Raw genomic sequence first — 19,815 nt, forward strand, 5'->3', positions numbered from 1 at the left:
TAAATAAATAAATAAAAGAGAGAGAGAGAGAGAGAGAGAGAGAGAACAATAATAAAACTATAGCTGAGCCACTGACTAAAGACTTAATGTTTTTTTTCTAGGCATCTGTTTGAAATAGGTTGCGAGAGCCATGAGGATTTAACTGGAATTTTTTTATGTGTATTTTTGTTTTGTTTTTGCAATGCTGGGTAGTGAAAACAGGGTCCTGCACATGCTAGACAAGTGCTCTACCACCAAGCTATACCCTCAAGACCTTAAAGTTGATTTTAATGGATTGGGAGGATAAAAGTTTTAAAACCAAGATCTAGGGAAAAAATTTTTTTTGGCAAATATAAGCATTAGGCCAGCATAAACTTCACACTTGAAAACATTAGTGTTTATTGGCATATTTTCTCTCAGCCTTTCTCAGAAAATAGGATCCCAGGGAATACAAGATTCAGCCCCCAAAGAGCAGACAAACATGGTCTACTTGAATTCATCTCAAAATTGTCATTTCATTTCATCAGAAAATTAAACTAAAGGAGATAATTCCATTTTTAGGGTTTCTTCTTTACCTTGTAAATTTCTGATGTCTTAAAGTCTTCATGAAAGGAAATCAAAGTGACTGAAGTGATTTGGTAATCTTCATCATCAATGTGTCTTAGAGCTTATTACCAACAACATCTGTTCTCCCTTATTGAAGATACTGACCCTATCTTACTAATCCTCAAGTAAAATGGAGCTAATAATAGCATCTACTTAGTGAGGCTGTTGTGAGGTTTAAAAGACACATAAAGCCCCCAGCAGAGTGCCTGGTATGAGATAAAGAGCTCAAAAACAGTGGTCAGGATTATTGTCTCATTTTATCCCTTACTGCAATCCAGTAAGGAGGAATTTTACCATTTCAAGGGTGAGAACACTGAGGCCTAGTGGGGTTGACTCAGCCAACAGGGCTGTTACACAGCCACACAGCTCACCAGCACACCATGCTTTGGTACAACCATGTGGGGCAATGGCTAGTGTCCCTCAGCCTATAGAGTCAGTGATGGAATTTGATCTGGGCTTTCCCTCTACCACCTGTGAAACACTGAATAAGATAATAAGTGCTCTGGATCTGTTTCCTCATTTTAAGGACCTACCTCAGAGAGTGATTCTGAATATTAAATACATAATAAAGAGCTCAAGAAGAACATATATTCAGTAAGCATAAACTGGACTCTTGTCAAGTGTCAGCACTGTCATAGGCTAGAGTTCTTACATTTATCTGTTTATGAGTCATATGGGGAACTTTTATAAATTCCAACTGCCCAGCCACAATGGAGACCAGTTAAATCACAATCTTTGAGGTTGGACACAGGCATCCGAAGCTTCCCACAATTCCAATGTGCAGACATACGTGAAAACCACTGTGTTTCAGGCACCTGACTCAAGTACCTTCCCTGAAGGAGTCCTGGTCTACTAATTCGTACTTTCCTAAAAGTCTTACCTGCTTTGGATTTCAGCAGAAAAGCCATCACTGCTTTAACTCAGGTCCTCAGCACCCCTCTACCAATTGCTAACTTAACCACCGCATCGTCAATTAGTTCCCTCCTATAAGCCAAGCACTGACCATGTCACCCCTATGCTCAGAATCACTGAATTAACTGACTCTGGCTACCAACTCCTCACCATCACCTTCAAAGCCCTCCATAAAAGGCACAGTTAGTCCCTCTAGCCCTACTCCCCTTGCTCCTTTTGCCAGTGATAACCCAAACTAACTAGATAACTCACTGTCCCTTGACAACATACCCATTTTCAATCTGCAAGCAGGTTCATTCTTGAGGATACAGGAAAAAAATCTTCATACTATTAGAAAATCTATTGACAGTGATAAAAGAAATTTTTCCTCAATTTAAAATTGTGTTCTCTAAGTTATGGTAACCCTGGATTTTTAAGGAGGCTAACACCTTTAATTTCACAATTTTATAATATCAGATTAAACACACAAAAAACAATTCCTTTTACCTTAATTTAAGAAGTGGCTGGGTCACCCACTTCTTTAAATTCCGTCTCCCAAATGAAGTTTTCGTATGGTCTAAAACCCAAAGTAAACTTCCTTTGGTCTTCATATCAGTCTAAGAAAGATCAGAAAACAATTTTTTTTTTTAACTAGACAATTATACTTGTGCCAAATCATTAGTTGTTCATGTACCTTAATTATTCCATTTATTCCAATTTTAAATCTATACATGTCTGGCATAATGTGTGGCCATAAGAAATGTTCATTTGATGTTTGATGAATGAAAACATATACACATAGATATATACACACATTCACACAAGATAAGTACTGATATTTATCACAGAAAAGAAAAAAATCTGGGTAGTTTTTGGTTAACTAAAAATAAGTTAATCAGAAGGCTCTGTGGAAAGGGAGGCCAAAGTTAAGTGGCAAAGCAAGCACCTTCTGCTTCTACAATGACTCAACAAGTCCTGACAATAGAAAGGATCCTAAAGGGTATTGGGATTGTAGGTGACTCCTGCCTCAGGAATTGGATTTCAGAATTGACTGGATTTGAATAGGGAAGATGTGGCAGGAAAAAAGAAAGCTTGGAATGCTGGAGCTGTGCCTGCAGGCCTGAGACAGGAGCACTTCTACAGCCAAGGAATGTCCTTCCATTCCTGGTATTTGTTTCCTATCATGGGCATTATGCAGAGCTAATGAGACCTGCAAGGACTGATGTGTAGACCCTAGATAACTCAGTAACAATGATAAAATTATTAATGAGTAAAAACAAGTCTGGCTGGAGTACACTAGGACAGACTGCAAAAAGGAAGAAACTAGGTAATACTATGCAGACCCAAATATCAAGAGAATAAAAATCAGTATTTACTTATTGCAACAGTAATATGTATTTCTGGAGAGTTTTTAAAACCATGATTCAGATGATTCAGATTTTCTAATACTCAACCAAATGATTTGAAATTGGTACTTTGTTTGGAATTGGTTTTTATTTATCACTTTGTTATAACACTAATTTTACAATATAATGTCTCACCTTTCCCAGTGATAATTTAATAAGTGAAAATAATAATTTTAAAGTCTCCATTATCTTCCTAATTCACCAACAAAGGCCAAATAAACAATGATGAAAGTTTGTGATGTGAGATATGATGCATCCTATAGTCAAGCTGAATATCACAATGACTTGTTCTATATGCTGATGATACTGAACAGTGCAAACAGTTCAACAAAGAGTTAAAGGCATGTAGGAAAAAATATATTCAACCAGATGCCACAAAAATCTACTTCATATTAATTTTCAAAGCTGATACCTTCCCAAAGAAACATTTTTATAGAATGAGGATACAGAAATCAACTATCAGATGACAAGCAGAGCAGGCAGTTGAATACACTATTGCTCATTTCCATCTGCACTCCTAAAAACAGACTGCTACCTTACTCTAAATGTTTTTTCCAAAACCATTTTGAGTCAACTAGCCTTTGTGTGTACCTGACCTGGTTCTGTAGGATTTCCAGATTCCTTAATGTTGTTCCATTAATTGTCATAAATTCCATTTCCCTTGACAGCTGTTTGAAATTCCTGTGAGAGAATGAAATAAAATGAGCCAACATATAAAGTGCATAACGAAACTGTAAAAACTAATTTAGGAACCAAAAACAATACAGTAACACTATGATAAAAATTAGCATTTTGATAGAAAATCAAACCAAAAGGAGCAAAATGAAGTTTTACTGGGACAGTGTCTGCTCCAAGAGGACAGCTGATCTAACATCAAAAGCAAGGACATGAAAGGAAAGCAATGGTAACAATATTTTTTTTTTGTTTTACATTTCCCCAGGAATAGAACTAAATATAGTCTTTTATCACTAGCAAAACATGTGGTGGTATCTTTAAGAAAAGCTATGCAATTAGCTAGAAAAATATGTCAAGATACTAAAACTGTTTCTTTATTCTTTATCATGACCTCATCTTGATAAACACTTTAAAAGCCTGTACTCAATATCTGATAGGTACAACAAATGTTTTTTACTCTATGATTAACAATACCCATTAAGGTTGCCAATGTTTATAAATATAAAACAGAAAGAATAGCAAAAGTTATTTCCTTAAGCTTAAAGAACTCTCAGTGCTCCTTATGTCCCCATAACTACCCAAAACTAAATTTAAAATTCAATAAATTTCAAATAGGCTTGAGAATGGAAATGCAACATAATAAATGTATGTACAATTCCAATTCATGTTAAGAAGTCTTAATCAATGTATTACAGCAATTCAATTTCCTTTATTGGTCAATCAGACATTTCTGCCAATAGCACTTAACAGACTTGATGGCTTATTTTTAAGGAGTAGAAAAATAATGGCAGTTCATTTAACTAAATATGGAAAGCATTAGTGTTATGTTGTCAAACCGAACAGCATTTCTCACAGCTGAAAATGAGACTAAAGTAAGAATCTAGTTTCCGTAGCCAGTTATGGAATTGAGTCCTCATCTAGGAATCTATATAACCAAAAATCAAAGCTCAAAGAAACAGTATTCATAGAGAGATCCCTTTTCTTCTAGATGACTCCCCCAACCAAGGCCCAAAGCCCTGGAAAAGAGAAACAACTTACTTCATGTTAGGAACGTTGCCTAGTTACTGAACACTGTTCTTTGGCAGTGTAATTTGTCTGCAACAGGTTTGATCTACTTTGCAAAGGATGATAACCTATTAATGATTTTCAAAGGGCAGCAACTCCAAAACTGATAGATGGCAGGTATATGTGGCTTTTCTCTCCCTCTTACAGGAGTCAATTTAATTTGTTTTGAATTTCAGCAATTTATGTTGTATTTCTAACCTCCTTAATAAATCTAAGTTCCTTGGAGGCAAGGGTTATTTATTTATGTCTTACTCATCTTGTACAATCACCTAGCAGACTATAGATGCCCAGCAAATGTCTGCCACTTTCCTATGGGGAAGCCAGTTTTGGTTTGTTTTTTTCCTTCCCTTTGAGCAGTAAACCCTCAAAAATGACTGAAATAAAATAAAATATAATTTACCGGCAAAAACAATTAGGCAGTGAAATTAGGGAAGCTGAAAGATGTTCGCACAAATCTCTAGCTAAAGGTCTAAACTGGAAGGGCTGACAGCCTAGACTCCGAATTGGTATCTAACCAGATACTCTTGTATGCAGATATGAACCCTTTATCCATAGTTAATTCAACTAACTATGGCCTGGGGATAAGGAGTTAACACGTGAATGCCCTAATCCAACACAGACCTTAAGAAGGATGCTTATTTGGTGTCCTAAGTCATTTGGGGCTGCTATTAACAAAACACCTTAGACTGAGTAATTTATAAACAAAAGAAATTTGTTGCTCACAGTTCTGGAGGCTGGAAGTCCATGACCAGGGAGTTGGCACAGTTCGTCTGGTGAGGGCCTATTCCTCATAGATGCCCACCTTATATGGTGATGGGGACAAACAGACTTGCTCAAACCTTTTTTATAAGTGTACTACATGACCTAATCACATCCTAAAGGTTCTGCTTTCCAATACTACTAAACTGGTGATTAGGCTTCAACCTAACGTGAATTTTGGGAGGGAGATGAACATTCAGACCTTAGCAGATAAAATGAAAGAAAAACTAACCCAGAAGCCTTAATCCAGCATCTCTGCTAGCTCTCTTTATCTCAGAGGTGTAAGAAATCTTTCTTCACTGGTGAAATAAATGGCATACAAGTGTGTAAACCATTAACTGAAACACCACTTAATTGCCCACACCTTCACATGGACAGAATTTGATAAACCAGTAAACCCAACAATCCATCCCTAGGGATGATGTTTTAGGTTTATGGTTCTGAAAGCATCCTCCATTCCTTCCAAAATCTGAGGATTTTCTCAACTGACCCTAACTAAAAGTGAACTCCTGCTCCTATTATGTGTCACGTATGTCTGAAGTGAACTGCTGAAGCAAGGCACTGCCAGAATACCAAAAAGAGAATTTTCTAAGCCAGAGAAGATTTTACATGCCTATTTTAGTGTTCACTTGCCAAAATGTCCCTATACATGTGACAAAATTTGGCTTGGACCAACATACTGCCTGGTATAAGGGAATGGGGAAGGAAGCTTAGAACCCTCATCTACAAACAATTACTGAAGACTTTCAATAGCTACAGTATCAAAAAGAAATCAGTAACTATGACCAAAGCAAATTGGCTTAGGTTAGCTCATAATCCTAGATCTTTACAAAGACAGTTTCTTTTCATTAACAATATTAATGTGTTATATCAATCAGGGTTTTATCTGGCTAGTTGGCCTTGGGTTGCTTTGTTGTCATTCATTTTCTTTTTGTCCTAACTGAACAAGTACTCACATTTCAAATTAGATGCAGTGAGAAACTGTTTCCTTAAACTGACATCTGTGCTGATTTTAAGAAAAGAAATCAACCACTGGTTGATTTGAAATTAACTTAATACTGATTCCTGTGGAACAGTAATTATCAAGCAGCTACAAAGAATAACCATGCTTTTGGAGCTTCAATATATTTAATTGATAATATTTTGGACTTGGACTCTTCCCTCCAAATACAATAGAAATTTCCTTCTGTCAGTTCTGATTTCCATAAGAAATTCTATATATTTTTTAACTATGTGCCAGCACTGTCAGGTATTCAACAGTATATGATCAATGACATAAAATATTCAAGCAATTCTAAAATATTTATAATTGTGGAAGAAGCCAAATTTTAGGTGCCGTGAAATGAACCTTATAAATAATGCCTGAATGAAATCCACACTGTGTAAATCTGAAATGAAATCTTATAAGTAACATGGGAAAATACTTCATTAGTACTTCAGACACCAAAAACACAAAGGATGCTTTTCTTTTTTTTTAATGTTTTTTTTAGTTGTAGTTGGACACAATACCTTTATTTTGTTTATTTTTATGTGGAGCTAAGGACCAAACCCAGCGTCCCGCATGCACTAGGCAAGTGCTCTACTGCTGAACCACAACTCCAACCCCAGATGCTTTTCTTTCTCAAATTGTACATGGGAGGAAAATGTCCTTGCCAAAAACTTACCAGGGAAATTAAAGATTCTCTATCACTCTTAATCTACTTTTTTGAGAAAACATACAACAAACAAAACCTCCAAAAGCTAATCTTTCTAATTTTGACAAAGGTAGTAAAGTAAAGGAGCAGACCTTATCTGAAAGATCCATCATTTAAATATCATTTAAAAATAGAAATAAAGACCAAAAAAAAAATCCACCTTGTCACATATGGAATCTACAGCAGAAGATAGTTCTCTATATGATTTTCAGAGCTCATAAGTTCATCATTTGTCTTTTGGGCAGTTGACAAGTTATACACTGCATTACATCACAAAACTACAGTCTTACAGTATTTGTACTTCTAATTAAATGAATGACACCATTCCTAAATGCTGACAATAAACACATTAGAGAGGGAAATAAGTAAGGTATATGTTCAGTCCCCAAGAACCCTGCCAGGTTCAATGATATGCTGTGAAGATACACAACTCAACATAAAATTGTACTAATAGCTATGATTTATTAATGTGAAGAGCACAAAGCAAATTCAGACAAGGGACAAAGTATATGAGGCAAAGTAAGGAGGCAAATGGGTACAAGCTTCCAAGAGTCCTGTACTGGTGGGGTCACACAAGATGCAGGGGGTGATATTCTTTTCCCACTGAATTATCTTAACACCCTTGCCAGTAATCAATTGACTACAAGTACATAGCCTTATTTCTGGACTCACAATTCTGTTTGATGTATGTCAGTCCTTTGTAGTAAGTTTTGAAATAAGAGTTTGGGTCCTCTACCTCTGTTCTTTCAAAACTGTTAGAATTATTCTGAGTACTTAAATTTTCATATGAATTTTGAGATGGGCTTGTCAATTTCTGCAGAGAAACCAGATGGGATTTCATAGACTGCAGTGAATTGATAAGATATAATATTCCCCAAATTGATCTAACAATATTAAGTCTTCTCACCCATGAACTTGGGATTCCTTTCCATTTATTTAGTTCTTCTTTAACTTCTTGCAACAATGTCTTATAGTTTTCAGAATATAAGTTTTGTACTTCTTTTATTAAATTCATCTTAATTCTTTTCTAGGCTATTGTAAATGAATCTTTATTTCTGTATTCTTACTTACAAGTATGTAAAAATACAGTTTAGTTTTACTATTTATTTCACATCCTGCAGTGAACTCATATGTTATATATCTCTAATGGTTGTATGGAATCTTTAGGACTTTTTATATACAAGTTCATGTTTACTTCTCTTTTCCCAATCTGGATGCCTTTTACTTCATTTCTTGCCTGGTACTCCAAGACAGAATATCCAGTAAAATGCTAATCAGAAGTGGTAAGAAAGACATCCTCCTAATCTTAGGGGAAAAGCATTCAGAATTTCATCAATAAGTATAATGTTAGCTATGAGGGTTTTATAAATATGCTTTTTCAGGTCAAGGAAATTCCTTTGGTTTCAGTTTTTTTAATATGAAAAATATTTTTGGCATTTTGCCAAAAGCTTCTCCTCACTATTGAAATGACTGTATAGATTTTGTCTTTTATTCTACTGACAAAGCATATTACAAGAATGGGGTTTGGGATTTGTAAACCAAATTTATATTCCTAAATCCTTTTTATATATCACTGAATTCCATTTGCATGTATTTTGATGAAGATTTTGGTGCTATATTCTTAAGAAATGTTGGTCTGTAGTTTCTTTACTTGTGTTGTCTTTGGTTTTCGAGTGATATTTAAGGCAAAATAATCCTCTTTTATAGTGGCAGGTCTTATGATTTTAGGATGATTAACAGCATCACTGGACTATATCCATTAGATGTCATTAAAGTAGCTTATATATTAAATCTACTTTCACTAATGAAAGTATTCACCATATATTATTCTGTGATCATAAAAAGTTTTCTAATAAAAGAGTTTGACAGTTCATCTTGGATGAATTTTCTTACTCTTTCTTAAAAATTTCCAGAGCCTCCTTGAAGTTCTGACTAAACCAATCTTAATAAAAGTCATCCAAAATGACCAAAAAAAAATCATTTCCAACAAGAAATAAGCCAATTCCTTTGAATTTCATAAGTTTAGGAATCAGATTAGTACTGTCACAATAACTACATCAGCCTTCTATTATTATGAAAAAAAATAAGATAATAAACTTATAAGGAAGAAAGGTTTATTTTGACTCACAGTTTAAGGGGTTTTGGTCTATGGTCACTTGGATTGATTGCCTTTGGGTGAGAACATCATGGCAAGGAATACATGGCAGAGGAAGCTGCTCACTGCACAGGGTCCCCAGAAGCAAAGAGACAGAGAGGGAGAGGCCAAGGGTATGCCCAGTATTCCTTTCAAGGGCACACCCTGATGAACTTCCTCCCACATCTGAAAGGTCCTACCATCTCCCCACAGCACCATGGGCAAGGGACCAAGCCTTTAACACATGAACCTTTGGGGGACATTCAACATCCAAACTGTAGCAATAACTAATATTCCTCATATGTTATTTACTCTATTATACTATTTTGCTCTGGAACAAACCTATCTAAAATCTCAAAACAATTTTTAAACCTCAAAATTTGTCTTTTTAAATAAACCCTCACTTTACCTATTCTCAGGAACAATTCCTGACATGGTGCATTTTCTCAAACTACCTTAAATTCCACTGTAAAGGCACAAGATCTTTAAATAAATGCATATTAAGATTTTCATGATATATGCTGCAATTTTCATGAAAGCATTTACCAAAAAAAGAAACTCAAGTTAAATTTATTTTTCCCCTAATAACACTGCTATTGAACCAAAAGTTGAAAAGTTCAGCAGCATAATATGTGATTATAAAATAATACAACTGAATTTCACACACAAGGAGAATATTTACTTTCCCAAAGTAAACACTGTAAGAATTTCTTCTTTTTCCAAAATATAAGTATTGCCGAATTACATTTTTGGAATTATCTTCAGAGTAAAATTACATGTCACCTATAAAACATAATCACCTTTAAACAAAACAGCAGTACCAGTTTGGTTACCATCTTCATTCATTTTAATCTTGAATTCTAATTCCAATGACATTTTGCAATTTCCAATCAAGTCTACCCTCCAAGATAAGGAATTCCTTCCTTTTTTCATTAATTCTACACTTACTGATTACCTATGAGGTTCTGGAAATATATACAAAGTGGGGATCTTTCACTCTGGAGCATTTCATGTCTTTTTTGACTCTGGCTTATGGAATTATCCAGCAGGTAGACATATAGCCACCAGCAGAGCCAGTTTCCTGATCATCCTACAACAAACACCACCACCAAACATGTGTGGAGAGAACTTCAGTTTCACCCAATTTAATCAAGAGATTTGCCTTCAGGTCATTTAAAAATAAGCTTCATAAATTTCAGTACACACAGACATATTAGATTGTATTAATATTTAGTGATATCTTTACTTTTTAAATATAAGATGATACAATCTTTCAGGCCCAAATTCAACTACTTCTAAACACATCAGAGCTTAACTTAAAAATAACAAAGTTGGTTTCTTTATTCCAGTGGTAATACTTTTTTGTTTGGTGATGTAGGGACAGAAATGCAAATTGTAACAGGCAAGCTAGGTCACTAATTTGACTTGACTTACTTAGAGGCTTTCTACCAAGAACAAATCAAATGGTAGGTGGCTTATCACCTATTCTTTAAGGATCCAACACAATCAGCCATACAGATGGATTTTTTTTAAATGTCTTTAAAGCTCAAAGTTGAATCTAATGACATAAAATATAAGGCTGCTACTTTTTTTAATAAAATATTTTAGCCACATTAAAATGTGTATAGGTTAATAGAACATTTAGGTTAAAAACAAATTCATAAGAACTCCACTATGCATTTCTCCTGCCAACCATTGTTATTTTCCTTCCTTCTCACTCTAGGAAACCACTCTTCTCGATTTGTTGTTCATGTCCATACATGTCTTTATACCTTCCCTAAATATGTCTGTGTTCTGTTTCAGATGTTTCTAATTTCATATAATGTATGGGCTGTGTGCTTCAGCAACTTGATTTTGGCTCAGTATACTGCTAATGAAAATTTTAATATTGATCATGTGGTTCAATCATTTTCATTGCTGTGTAAAATTACATTTCATAAATGTGACACAATAAATCAAATTTCCCTATTGGTGGCCATTTTTGTTTGTAAACAGGACAAAACTTTTCCAGATAAGTGATAATCTGATATTAAACACCACTCAGGAAAACACACAGCAAAGACATCATGATATTCCAAGGGTACCTGCCTTTTTTTCCACTCTCCCCATCAACCTCTGATTAAGCTATTATTTGTCCAAAACGTCAATTGTCAGCTTTGGAATTTCTGAAACTTACAAAGCTAACTGCTCTTGTAAAACACTGTCTTTGTTAGTAGTTGACCCTTTTATCTTCAACTTTATGGTCTATAAAATAAGAACTGAAACCAAGAATTAGAAGAGTGGTGATTTTTATGAGTGCTTTTTAATATTTTCTTAATATAGTTAGTATGAACTGTATTAACACAGTTTTATAGGTAAAAATATATCAAATAGCTATCATGAATATAATGACAGAATTCTATCAATATTTTTGCATGTGTGTAGGGGGAAAGGTGCTAGGCATTGAACCCTTGTGCTTGCTAGGCCCTAACTCTGAGCTACATCTCCAGCTCTTTTTATTTTGAGAAAGGATCTCACTAAATTGCCCAGGCTGATCTTGAACTTATGATCCTCCTGCCTCAACCTCCCAAGTAGCTAGGATTATAGGAGTGCCACACCACACCCAGCCTAACAGTATTTTTATTAATATTTGTTATTATTCTTCAACAACAATACCAAACAGTTCATCCTTGTACTCTAGTAGAATATTCTGTCAGTAGCAGGTAAAATTCTTGAGTATATTTACCAAATTCTATTTATGTCTTTAATATGATCCCTACTTTCTTTCTTTCTTTTATTTGACTTTTGAGAAAGTACTTACTCAGGTGTAGAAAGCATTTTTTCCAAGTTAAATTCTTTGAGATATCTTATGATGGCAGCCAAAGAGCAAATCACAGGCTTATCCAAGTTAATGATGCCAGAAAAACTTTGAGAATCTAAACAACACAATATATAACCTCATTAACATTGTTACTACTATTAAAAATAAATTTTAAGTTATATAAAATTTGTTTTACAGTTATTGAAATCATCATTTAGACAGTATCTTTTCAACTTGCCCTCTGGAAAAATGTGATTACAAAAACTATGGCATGGAAACAAGGGCATTTTTCTTCTTTTTTTTCCTTCCTTCTTTCTTTCCTTCTTTCTTTTTTGTAGCTGCAGATGGACAGAATGCCTTTATTTGTTTATTTTTATTTGGTGCTAAGGATCAAACCCAATGCCTCACACATGCTAGGCAAGCTCTCTGCCACTGAGCTGCAGCCCCAGCCCAACAAGGGCATTTTCTAAGGGTGGAATGAATCTTTTGTTGGAGAACAGATCATTTTTTCAAAATGTTCAACTCTCTGGATCAGAAATATCCCAAGATGTGTACACAAGGAGTGGGGGGGGGGGGGACTAGAGACCAGCTAAATAAACATCCATAGGGGTAAGAGTTGAATAAATTTTGGTAAATCCAAATTACTATATACCTACTAAAAGGAATGACTTACAGTTATTTGAACAGATACAGAAGGCTATCCAAAACATATTGCTAAGGGTAGGTTGTATGATCATCCTAATCTCTCACTACAAATATTACACAAGCTTCTTTTCTAGTCTCCTTGCTTCACCTTGTACCCTGCAAGTAGTCAATATGGCTGCTGAAGGAATTTTTTTTTTTTAAATGTGCTTCAGATCATTAGACTACCTCTCAAAATCCTCCAACATCCCCCTACTCACTGACAGTAGAAGTCCAGTGACCTCCAAAGCCCTCTGGGACCTGCTCTCTGACTCCTTCCTACTGCTCAGCTCACTTCCTAATACTCTCCCCCTCAGATACTGTTTCAGTGTACAGACTCCTTGCTATTCCTTAAACATGTCAGGTACCCTCCCACATTAAGACATTTTGTACTTACTGTTGCTTCTGCCTGAAATACTGTTCCTTCACATGTCTACACAGCTTTTCCCTTAACTTCTTCTTTGTTCATCTTTTTCAAGTACCATCTTCTCAGAGAGGCCCTCCTTTACCAGTCAATTTAAAATTTCAACACCCTTCCATGCCTCGTTTTCTTTTTAGAATGTGTCACCTTCTGACACACTAACTTAAACTATGAATGTGTATGTGTATACAGGTAGATTTACTCATTCAACAATTCTTAAGCCAAATTGTTAGGATTACCCTTCAGTCACATAAGTGGCAAGGGCAGGGGACAAGATTGAGGGCATAAACTTCTACTTTTTTCTTTTTCTATTTCTTTTCTTGGAGATGGAACCCAAGGCCTTATACATGCTATGCAAGTGTTCTGCCATTGAGTTCCATCTCCAGCTCTACGTTTTCCTTTATAAACAACTGTTTGACTTTTTGGCAATAAGCATTTTTTAAATGTTTATTAAGGAAATTTTAAAAGAATTTACCTTTTTAAATTTAAACTTTAGATTTAATTTTTTAAATTTTTAAAGAAAAATTAAAAAATTATTCCAAATATTTTCTACAAAATTTTGTATTACTATATATAATAATTATTATTTTTAATGATAGCTGTTTACAAAACCAAGGTATAAACAGAGAGCTAACAACACTCTTTTGCCTTCTACTGAAAGCTGATTTTCTTGTAACTTTCTAGCTTTGCTCCCCTAGAAACCTGATAAGAAGGAGTGCCAATGCACTATGAGGTAGCATTAACTTGAAATTATTGAGTTACATCTAGCCTGGGAAGAATTACAAATACTCAACTCCAGAGTACTGATCTTTCCTGAGTACAATGACTTTTATAACCTATGTCCTTTGCAGAGACTCCAGCAAGAGAAGGAGACACCTGGATAGTTTGGGGCTTTAAGCCAGGATGGCTCTTGTGCCTACCAGATATAAGTCTCCTTGTGAAGGAAGAGAACTTAAGCTCCAAATGGCACGATGGACTACTGCAAAGACTACTGTGAGTATGGATCCCACCAAGAGGAATACATATTCCATAAGCAGGCTGTTTTCTTGCCCATGTCCTTCAAGTGAATCTGGTGCCTAGAGTGGATTATGGTATCCTTGATGATACTGCATCCCGATGTTGGAAGAGGGATACAACCTGAGACACCCGATTCAATTTGGCCAAAACATGAGATTATAAGGGATACACTAACAGACATTAATGGTCCAAGTGGAAGGAAATGCTAACACAACGCTGCAGCTTAAGTGGGGGTTAGGAGTAAGAGCTGATGATGAAAGCTCCGAATCTTGGGACAAGAGTAAGTCTTGTCAGTATGGGGTCCAGTGAGGACTGGAGAAAGGCCAAATCTGTGTCAAGGAAGAATGTCTATTCACCTTGCCATCCATAAAATGGCCCCTAACATAACTGAACTGGCAGGACTGGAGGGTACAGACAAAATTAAGCATTAATGACAGAGGAGATGTGAATTAGACAAGTAATGATTACCTAACATATTTAGGCCCTGTCACTAGTGTATTTTAATTCTAGCAACCAATCTTTGAAAATACTAGCCTACATGAGAATATTTATCTAAACATTTTGTAAAATTGTAGGATAATAATAGGCCATCTTTAAAGATGAGTGAAAAGAAAAGTTGGTCACCAACTCCCTTTACTCCAATTAATCTGCAAGTAACTAAATGGTTACAACTGATGAGGGAAATGCTACAGTGGTGTTCTTCATGAGCTCAAGTAAAGGACTTCTTCCCTCAGCTGCTCCCTCTATTTCTGGTCATTACCTACTTGTCATTAAATTGAAGGTCATACTCACATCTTTATCCAAATCTCAAATCAGTACAATTTGAGGACACATTGCTAAAATGTATAAAATATTTACCTTTGATGTCATCTACAACTTTTGAATAAAATTCCATAACCGCCTGGAAAGCATGGCTGTATTCAAAATAAACTTTATCCATTCTTTCTACTCGAATTCTGTCATCCCGCATGCTGAAAGGAAAAAATGAAAATTTCAAAGAAGTATCCATTAGCAAGGGTATCTCTGGTTTACATTTTGCTAATCTTTATCTGCATTAAGGCCTTGGCTTGGCCACCCCTGAAAAATGAAATAGATTCATTCCTTATTCACCTCCACATTGAAGACAGAAAGGGAGAAAGAATAAGATCTAAAGTTTCTCTGTGAAAGTCCCCATTTCATAAAAATGACTTAATTATTACTTTTTATCTACTCTTATTTTTTATCACCTAATACACTATGTGAGATATAATGACTTTATATCTGTTATTATCAAAAAGAAGAACTAACTGAAATTAGGATGAGTTGTGTTAATAAGTATGAAGGGAAAAAACTGAAAAGCACTTTAATTTGATTACATTATTTGTTTAGAGTCTCTAGCAACAGAACATAGCACTGACTAATGCAGTCTTTGAAGGGTATCTCTGGTTTACATTTTGCTAAGTCCATTTTTACCATAGCTCCAGTCAAATATAATAAATTCCCATCAAGTTAACTCTCAATCTTTTAATAACTTGGTTCTATGTTTTTAAAAACATAAACAAAAATTTGAACACGAGCATTTAAAAAAATCACACTATCCATGCTGTGCTGTGCTTTTTCAGTTTCTATTTTTCTTGATTCCAAATTCCCTCTTTCTCTTCTCCTTTTTTCTCACCTCACTCCCACAGCTGTTATCAGATGTTCACACAGTCTGTTTACACAGACTACAATGAAGTCTTCCATATTTTTTCCTGTTCATATGAACAGATACAGAAATAGATCATACACTTACATGTCATATATCTTCTAAGAACGAGATGCCTTTATACATCCTTTTCTGAAACTTCTTCTCTTTGCTAAGCAATAAGTCACCTATAAGGTGACTTACCTACAACTCATTCTTTTGAATGGTCAGAAAATATTTCATAGTACATAAATGCCATTATTTATTCAACCATTTTTTTTGTTTGATAGTCACTTGGTGTTAAGTTTGTCATGTTACTTTAAAACATTTTTATTTAAAAATAATAAAATATTCAATACAGCTGCAGCCTCACATCTCTCTCTCTCTAACCATATTCATCTATCATTTTCACAAGCAACGCTATCTTGAATTTGATGTATATTATTACCATGTACACTTTTACACTTTACAACATATTATATTATTTCATGTCTTCAATTTTATGAGTGGTACTTTATTATAACTATGCAACTTGATTTTGCACTCAATGTTTCATTTCTATAATTTATACATAAAGACTGGCACATATTTTTAAAATATTTTATTTTAAATACTTCTAAGTTGGGGAGCTAAAGCAGTAGGATCACCTGAGACTAGTCTAAACAACACAACAAGACCCAACTCTAAAATAACAACAATAAATAACTCTAAGTATTCCAATATTTCTTACATTTTCTAGTAGAATAATATTTGATTTTTAAATTTAATTTACTTGAATTTATTTTTGCAGATATTGTGCAGTTAGAAATACAATTTGATTCTCCATATGATTACTTTATGATCAAGGCACCACTAATACAACATTACATCTTTCCCTACTGATTTATGATGCTACCTCTACTGTATCTCATATTACTCTCTAGGGTGGCCTGTTTCTGGCTTCTAGATCCTGTTCTGCTAATCTTTTTATCCATCTCTATATCAGTACCACAGTGTCTCCATATCCATGGCTTGTTATCAGTATCTGAGATATGTTTCTACAACTTTCTCCATGAAGGTTTTACACATCTCTGACATTTATTATATTCAATAAATATAATACTTTTATTCTGCTCACTCTTAATATATACACATTTCTCTGTTGTCTTTGCTTGAAACAAACCCTCAGTGTTTTGGGCCCAATATCAGATAAGTCACACTGAAGCACAGTGATGCTTAATGACCTGGATTGATAAAATTAAGAGTGAATAACATAATAGAAACCAGATGACAGGAAAGAATTATCTATAATTGTCTTAGAAGCCTCTCTTTTGTATAGTAATATCGGTATCTCTAAAAATATGAAAATATTTATAAAAATAAAATAGATTACTAGATGTTAGAAAACATCAACATTAAGATGCTCTTTTAAGTTTCCTAATTTTCTTCTTTGGCTCCCTACACAAAATTTAAGGAAGTCTTGAAATAATCCCTAGCACCATGCTAAACTAAGTTTTATTTTTCTATTTTTTTTTTTACAATTTTTCTTCTGAACAAGGATATTCTATGATTTGGTTTAAAATTTCAACTACAATGTCTTGTACTAAATAAACAATAGTATAATACTTTTATTATGCTTAACAACTAGGTTAATATTCTATACCTTTATTTTGTTTATTGATTGATTGATGTGATGCTGAGATTCTAACCCAGTGCCTCACATGTGCTAGGCAAGCACTCTACCACTGAGGTACAACCCCAGCCCAAGGTTAATACTCTAAAAGGAAGATTTATGACTATAAAACCAAAAGCTTTTTTATATTTGTTTCTACTTGACAAAAACAAATTAACAAAAACACATAAATTTTGATGTGGACATATGGTACCCAAGAGTCGGGTTTCCATACTTGGTATATATATAATAAAATAATAAACAATAATGTGGTAGACATGTATAAAAATTCAAAAAGACATAAATGGATATGCCACATCACAAAACAATACATTCCCTCCTTCCTCAATACTACTATAAGTAGAAATGGATGTATCATTTTACAAATTCAAGAAATATTTATAATATTTTTGCTACTTTATATAATAAAAATGTTATTACTCAATTTTGTCTTCTTACATTCAAAACAACATATTTTAGTCTCCCTCCATCCTACCATGCAAACAGAGAATTGAATAGTCAAACAGAAGTCCATAGATAATATATACAATATAACTGCATTTAAAGATATCCCTAAGAACTCAAAATGCAAGACAACAAGACACACTGCTATCCATAGCCCTATGGGAGAAGCAACAGGGAATCTAACAGTAAGAAAACAGGACCTCCACAAAATAGCAACTGGGTGCTCATGAGAAAGTACAGCAAGACATTCTGAGACCTGAAGCTGAGGGTGGAAGCTCTGTACTGACTGATAATAAGGAATCCACAGGAAGGTGTGGAGAGACCACTAGGCCATATGAACTCACAAAACTGCACAAAGCACACTTTGAAAAGACCCTCATGTGAACAGAATCCAAAGTGAGGGGTTCAGGGCAACAGGGTGAAGACAGGGAGAAGATGTGAGCTGCTACATTTTCAAATATGGCAAATGAACAAATTCCAAAAACATTACACTAAGGAAAGAAATCAAACCAAAACGACTATATGCTGTAAGATTCAATATATTTGAAATTCTAGAAAAGGCAAAATGGACAAAAATTAATATTGCCTGGGGCCAGTTGCAAAGGAAGGGGACCAACTGCAAAATGGCTTGAGAAAGTTTATTGGGGTAAAAGCATTGCTCCATACTTTCACTGTGACGGTGACGATAATTAGTAGAGTTATCACAATTCAAACTCTATACTTACAATGTAAACTATATAGTTTATAAATAGCACCTCGCACCTTAAGTTAAAAAAAAAAAACACACACTTCTATAGCAAGGAAGTTAGAAAAAGCTATTTGAGCCATGCTTTTCTTCTAACAGTTCAAGAAAACTACTGTCACATAAAATAAGTAACAGAAAAGGATCAAGGTCAAAAAGGAGAATAAGCAGAATAATATATCCACAAACAAAAGAAGTATGTCAGATGCAGATGTCCATAGCCATAACAAAAAATCATTACAAAAACAAGTTGGATTAAAAAATAACAACTTAGAAATAAACCGATAACGAAAATTAGACACAAAAGAAAAAAAAATCATCTCAGAAATGAAGGACTGACTGGAAGGAAAACAAAACTGAATAAATGCTACAAATAATAAAACAGAAAATGAAAAGGGAAAAATTGTCAGTCAAAAAGGAATAAAAATGAAAACTAAAAAGATTGAAAGTAAAAACTACAGAAAAGAGCCAAAAGATCTAAAACTGTATAAAAAGTGCTTCTAAGACTCAAAGTTGAAGAGAAGGGCAAAGCAAAGAAGTAGAAAAAAGCATTTGAAAGCATACGGTAGAAAATCTGGGGAAATCAACCCAGAATGACCACCATAAAAAAATAAACTGGAAAATTATATCCACCCAAAAGGAGAAGTCATTTATAAAATAAAGAAAAACGGCCAGATTTTTCTAGCAATGTTCTATGCTAGAAAATAACAGTAACATACTAAGACAAAGAAACAAAATCTAGAATTTTCTATCTGGCCTCCCTACTTTTCATGCATAAAGGCAAAAGCAATGGTAAAGTGCAATCACCAGATCAGTAGCTTCATCGCTACCTGGATCTTGTCAAAAATGTGAATTCCCAGGCCCTATCCCCACACACTGTATCAGAGAATCTCAGGGAGTGGAGAGACCCAGCACTCAGTACTTTAATGAGCTATTATGATTTGGATATGAGGTATCCCGCCAAAAGTTCGTGTAGCAATGCAGGAGAGTTCAGAGGTAAAATGATTAGATTATGAGAGCTGTAACCTAATCAGTGGATTAGTCCACTGATGGATTAATAATCTGAATGGACTGATTATGTGGTAAACTGTAGGCAGGTGGGGTATGGTTAGAGGAAGTAGGTCACTGTAGGAGTGACCTTGGGCATTATATTTTGCCCCTAACTC

At 34.6% G+C, this 19,815-nt stretch overlaps 1 protein-coding gene across 1 annotated transcript in view; it reads right to left on the reverse strand.

The window, feature by feature from the left end:
• MSH3 (mutS homolog 3) overlaps positions 1–19,815 on the reverse strand; it is a gene marked incomplete at its 5' end in the record, with an annotated part of 194,987 nt that overhangs the window by 104,718 nt on the left and 70,454 nt on the right. Inside the window, 4 exons of the mRNA XM_081276914.1 lie at positions 1,984–2,093; positions 3,479–3,563; positions 12,010–12,124; positions 14,987–15,099. Coding sequence (XP_081133040.1) covers positions 1,984–2,093; positions 3,479–3,563; positions 12,010–12,124; positions 14,987–15,099 — 423 coding nt within the window. The remainder of the gene's footprint in view (positions 1–1,983; positions 2,094–3,478; positions 3,564–12,009; positions 12,125–14,986; positions 15,100–19,815) is intronic.

The sequence above is a fragment of the Spermophilus citellus genome (assembly GCF_964194105.1).
Source record: "Spermophilus citellus genome assembly, chromosome: 1".
NCBI classification, from domain to species: Eukaryota; Metazoa; Chordata; class Mammalia; order Rodentia; family Sciuridae; genus Spermophilus; species Spermophilus citellus.